Source organism: Psammomys obesus, unplaced genomic scaffold (assembly GCF_907164565.1).
Source record: "Psammomys obesus unplaced genomic scaffold, mPsaObe1.curated_primary_1811, whole genome shotgun sequence".
In the NCBI taxonomy this organism is placed as follows: Eukaryota; Metazoa; Chordata; class Mammalia; order Rodentia; family Muridae; genus Psammomys; species Psammomys obesus.
This window is the reverse complement of record NW_026596046.1, coordinates 10713131-10719130: the sequence shown is the minus strand read 5'-3', so window position 1 is coordinate 10719130 and position 6000 is coordinate 10713131. Positions and strand designations below refer to the sequence as shown.

At 39.2% G+C, this 6000-nt stretch overlaps 1 protein-coding gene across 1 annotated transcript in view; it reads left to right on the top strand.

The window, feature by feature from the left end:
* Mctp2 (multiple C2 and transmembrane domain containing 2) overlaps nt 1–6000 on the top strand; it is a 181008-nt gene that overhangs the window by 102778 nt on the left and 72230 nt on the right. Inside the window, exon 16 of the mRNA XM_055623671.1 lies at nt 1342–1461. Coding sequence (XP_055479646.1) covers nt 1342–1461 — 120 coding nt within the window. The remainder of the gene's footprint in view (nt 1–1341; nt 1462–6000) is intronic.

Genomic DNA, 6000 nt, shown 5'->3' with positions numbered 1-6000 from the left:
GAAAGAAAGAAAGAAAGAAAGAAAGAAAGAAAGAAAGAAAGAAAGGGAAAGAAAAGACAAAAGAAAAGAAAAGAAAAACCCATGACCTTTGCATTTTCTTTCTTCTGAGTCCCTCCCTGTCCCCTTTAGATACAGGCCAGGATCTCAGCCAGGACCCATTGTTCCTCTTCACTTGTGTAACAAAGAACAAAGTGTCCCCTCTTTAAAACTGTTTATTACTTCCACAGCTTCCTCTGCGGTGAGCAGCTGTGCATGACACAAAGCAGTTAAATATAAAGCCATCTTCTCTTTCTTTTGTTTCCCATGAACTTCTGGGCACTGTGCTGGTGGAGGGACAAACTAAGTAAATGTCTTCGTTATCATTTATTATTATTATTATTATTATTATTATTATTATTATTATTATTATTTTGCTCTGTTTACTTTAAAATTAAAACCTAATTAGAGGTGGGCAGGGCGACAGCTTTGCAAGAAAAATCAAAATATTGTGCCTCCCCTGGGAGAAAAGACATTTCCTTCACAAAACAACTTGGCCACTGGGGTGGCTTTGGCTCTGAGAGCAGAGAGGAGTTCTGGGGCTAAATTCCCTGAGTGTGTAAGGACCCTCCTCGAATGCTGCACACCACTGGGTTACCCTACATGACAAAACTGAAGTTTTTGCTTATGAAACAGCTATTTTAAACCACCTGCTGTGTGATAGACAGTTCTTGAATTCTCACATCCACCTGAAAAGCTAAAAACAAGACCCATCATATTCTGGGAAAAAGGTTGAGAAATGTGTGGAAGATCATACAGCTTGGAAATGGGGAAGCTGGATTCGCTTTCTACAACTACACTTTTTAGACTAACAGAGCTCTAATACTAAAGCTATCTTACCGGTGTTCTCTCCAGTTGTGTCTATACTAGATCCCGTCTTGACAACCATTCCCATCCTGTCTTAGTTTCATTCTTTCTTGCTCTGCCTCTACACTTCTCTCTCTCGCTCTCCTTTCCACATCGTGTACGTTCATTCAGGCATGTGCATGCACGCAGCACTCAGATACACCAAATGCCTGATTGCTAGAGCTCCTGTCAGCTAAGTTCTGTGCTGAACACTATTAAAACAAGGTTTGTTTGTTTGTCTGTTCCCTTAAAAAAAAAAAAAGAAAGAAAGAAAAAGAAAAGAAATGAGCTATGGGTAGTCACAGGTTGGATGTGATTGTTCCCTTTGGATGACAATATTTTGAAACAGCTTTAGGACCACGGTACATAAGTAAACAGTGAGGGGAGCTGATCTAAGGGAACACCCAGAGCATATAAAAATCTAGCCTAATGCTCTGTTTTCCACTTTTAAAAAACCAGATCTTATTAAGAGATGTAGAGCGAGTGAAAAGACTCACGATGGCAATATGGAACACAGCACAGTTCTTCAAAAGCTGCTTCCAGTGGGAGTCCACACTAAGGAGCACAATAGCATTTGTGGTAAGCTTTTACTTTTTTAATATTTACATTATTTTCTGTTTATTTGTATATACTGTCTCTCTAAAAATACATTACAACATAGGAGATTAGCCTTTCTAAAACTATCTGTATAAATACTACCCATAAAAATTCTTTAAATTATTCAAATAGTATCCATTTGTCATTTCTTGCTAAGCTTATAAAAGCCACTATCTATGTTTCTGTGATGTTGTTGAACCACATTTATATAGTCTTTACATGGTATATGTTTATCTTATTCTAGGCCAGTGATTGCCAGTAATATTTCAAAAGAACGGCCACTGGAAAATAATATGACTAAGTTATAACTAAATGATTCTACTTCAGTTTTTCAGTAAATCTTTCAAATAATTCAGTATTTAAAATACTACCACAAATGTTTCCACATCAATCTTTGGATACAATTGGTCACTGTGAATTAAAACAGGGCTCAACACCATAATTGAGAAACACTTGAATATATGAGATACACTAATTTTCTCAGAAACTTGGCCCATTCTCATGAGCATACTAATATCGCAGAATCAAAAAGTTGTAAGAGATTGTAACACCTCCTGAGTTCATTATTCAGATTCCATGAGTCACTGAAGAACATCCCTTTTGACACTATAGCCTCGCCTACCATTTCTCGGGGTATTCTATCTCATTTGTAAAGGGACTGGTCCTTAATCAGAGTGATAATGTCAGCCACGGGAGAGATATTAAGATTCCTCATTCCTTTTATGTTCATGTACCTGGTATTAATGGTGGATTTCTATACAGCTTCTATGCAGTTACATAAGAAATTACAGTATAGTTCTAGACTATATATATGATCCAAGGCAACTCAGATTTCTCCTGTCTTCTGATGATAGTACATCTTCAGTGTTTTCTCCTCCTTGCAGGTTCAGCTGTAATTTATATGATATGTATATCACATAAACATAAATATGAGATCAAACTGATACTGAAATAAAATACAAACATTGCTGCTCTATATGTGTGTATATTTATATTTAAATATAACATATTCGTGTTTCATTACGACCTCAAAGTTATTTTCACATTTTTTTTTTATAGAACCAATTATGTCAGCTTAATGAGAGACTTTTTCTTTGACACTGGGTATCATTTTGTTTGTTTTATTTTCATTTTGCATCACTTCAGGACATCTACATCCCTGTCATTTCCCTGGCATTTATTTAGTTATCTTCCTTTCTTACACCCTCCTCAGCTGGTGGCTTCATATTGTAGGCGTCTCTTCCACCTCCCCAGATCCATTTCCTACCCAGATTCCCTTTCAAAACTTTCCATGGGCTGTTGTGTACAATTTTGGCCCTGAGAGGAAAGTGAACACAATTGGCGACTGCTTCCAGCCAGCGCTCTGGCCAGTCACTTGAGGAGTAGAGGATTTCCCCCCCCCCTTTTTTTTTTTTCAATCTAGTTCTGGCTCTGAGACTTTAGAAAAACAGATCTGTTGCCTTGGATTCAGTAAGGGGATGACAGAAATGATTAATGGGCTGCCGGCCTGATCTGAAGAAAGATTAAAACAAATGAATGGAAACAGGTTGTCCGGTAAAGAGCGCTTCTGGACAGGAAGGGAGCCTTGACAGGGGGCCTCTCCTCTACTGCCCCTGCCTTGGGTGAGTCTTCTCTGCTGGGCACCACCTCAGAGAAGAGCCAGTACCAAGCTGTCAGGTAGAGACTGTGACATTGTTCCTGGGAACCAAGGGTCCCCAGACAGATGGACAACAGAGCTGTCCTCTCCTGCCTGATTTATTGTAGCCTGGGGTGCAAGAATACATGGGCTTATGTGACTGTGACAGGTTCTACTGTTTTTGTGAAAGGCGTGTTTCCTTCGATACGTCACTGAAAAAGATCAAATTTAGTCGCCAACACCGTAGAGTCAACTCGGTATGCCCATGCACTTCAATTTCTCAGATTCAATCAGCCACAGCTAAAAATTCTTAAAAATTACATCTGCCCTAAACAAGTACAGACATTTTTCTTCTCTCTACTCCTCATACAAAACAGTATTGCAGCTAGCTACATTTCATTTGCATTTTATTTTATAGTATAAGCAATCTGAAAATGTTTTAGAAGATATATGTATGTTATCGTCCAGATGATGACACTGGATATAAGGTACTGGAGCGTCTGTGGGTTTGGGTGTCTGTCTGTCGGGGATTGTGGAGCTCACTTGTCCTGAATATACTGCATTGAAATGTACTCAGACACATTTTGCTTTTAATTTGAAACTCCACATACAAAAGTTTATACCATATGCATAAGGCCTAGCCATTGTTGAGCTCAGAGACACCAAGACACTGCAAGGCAGACAGTTCTTGCCCCAAAGCTGATGAAATGGGATTTTATTAAATCCTTTTCTGTTATTAAATGGTATCATTGTAATTATCCCTGTACAGTTTCTGCTCTCTAAAATACAGGGCTGTACTGAAATGTACTTAACGGGCACACTGATGGCCGTGTGTGTGTGTGTGTGTGTGTGTGTGTGTGTGTGTATTTTCTCTTCTTCTGCTCTTGTTGTTTAAATGACATCATGAGCAGTCAAGCTCTTTTTGAGGGGGTATGTTTTGTTCAGAGAGTATTCTGTGGGCTTGTCAGTTGCCCATAGAGTTCTATTGGAACTACCCACATAGGATCTGCCGCTCAGTGTGCAACTATACCATGGAATATGTGGAACTCTGGCATAGATTAACTACCAGCAGAAAGTTAGCTTCTCAACTATGCTGGGCCAGAGAGGTGCAAGAAGGTGGAAAGAAAGAAGCTCAGCACCCCCTCTGTCTGCCCTTCTTTGGAAGAATGGTATGTATGTCACCACTGATACCCAGTAATGGTTCTGCTGTGGCTAGTCTGGGCAGAATGCTGCTGCTTTTTATTCATCAACCTGCTATCTCCCTCATGTTCTACCTGCTGGCTTGGGTGTTAGAAGACACATAGCTTTGTGGTCTTTTAGAGCACAGTTTTCATTGGAGAACTTATTTAGCCACCAGATTCTGCTTGAAAAGCCCTTATCGTCTGTTGGAAATGAGGATGAGAAGTATCGCTGGACTACTAGTGGGCTAAAAAGAACAATTTTGGTCAAACTAGCCACGATAGGACTTTTCCTGCACCTGTGGGCATAAGAAGTAAAACTGAAACACCATATACTAGGGGGGAAGAGGAAAATACCTTTATCTGTTTGCTCAGAAAATAGTCTACTAGCTTCACTGTCTACCCTGTTCTTCCAGACACAAGCATGTGCATCTCATATGCTAGCTATCAGTGCTAAGACATCAGAGTAGCAAGCCATTCATTCCCCTAGGTTCCTATGGGTCTGAGTATGCATAGATCGTACTCTGTCAGAAGCTTCAGCTTTTAAAACCAGCTTTTTAAGATCTAAGTCCAGGGCGCCTAGTCAGAAGTAGATAGACAGACATGAAAATTTTCATCATGTTAGGTTGTCTAAGCCTAAACCTGATTCACTGTAGGACTTATCTCCTTGACCCAGCGGGGGTGGCTACATCCCCAACACTAAAAGGTCAGTGCTGTCTTGAATATTTTCCTGATACCTTCTATGTTAAAATTGCTGTGTGTCGCTGAATTTGTCACTGCAAATATTTAAATCAAAGACGAGGCCATCAATTTGAGAGAGGCGACATGGGAAAAGTAGCTGGAAGGAGGGGACATGAGAGAGGTTTTAGGGAAGAAATAGAAAAGCGAAGTGATGTCACTATATTTTAATTTAAAATACATTTGGTACAAATGTTTGATTAAAATTCAATCTCAAAATAAACAAATAAAATGCAATAAAATATATATTGTAATTAAATTTGCATCTTATGGGGAATGACGAAAACATCCCAAGTCATGTTTCTCATGTCAATGTGTTTTGTCAGGCAGAATATTTCAAAGAAAATTCTTATTCTGTCTTTAGAGGTTTTTTTTTTCTCCTCATGAAAGTTTGTTACATATTTTGGTTCATTGTTCTCTCCAAGCTTTAAATCAATTCTTCATGGTAAATTAGGTATATAATTTCCCCCTTCAACAAGTCACATTTTTTACTTTCTCAATTGAAAGCAAATATAAAGCCAAGTTATTGACAGAGAACAAATGCAGAAAACATCTTGTTTATCGGGGCATGAGCGTCTGTCTGCATACTGCTCTATGAGTAGATTCATAACTGTGGCATTTATCCATATGCACATGGTAATACCCACACAGACCTTGAATTCTGGGGATTCTAAGAACCCAGGTTAATGCTTCCCTTCCTTGGTGTAGTAATTCCAAACAGTGCTCAAATGTCAGTTCAGTGAGTACTCACAAAAGCCTACAGAGGTAGATGAAAAGCTGTGCCCTCTTTTTCACAGGTGAAAAAATGTGAACCTGCAGTAGAATGTTGAAGTCTGTGTGTTTCTAAGATGCAGAGAGGATATTGAAGCTCAGATCATTTGGCTCCAGAAAGGGCCTGCTTCATTCCAGGGCTCAATGCTGCCTGTCATTGATGCTTGTGATTCAGTGGTGCTGTTGTTTCCCTATTTA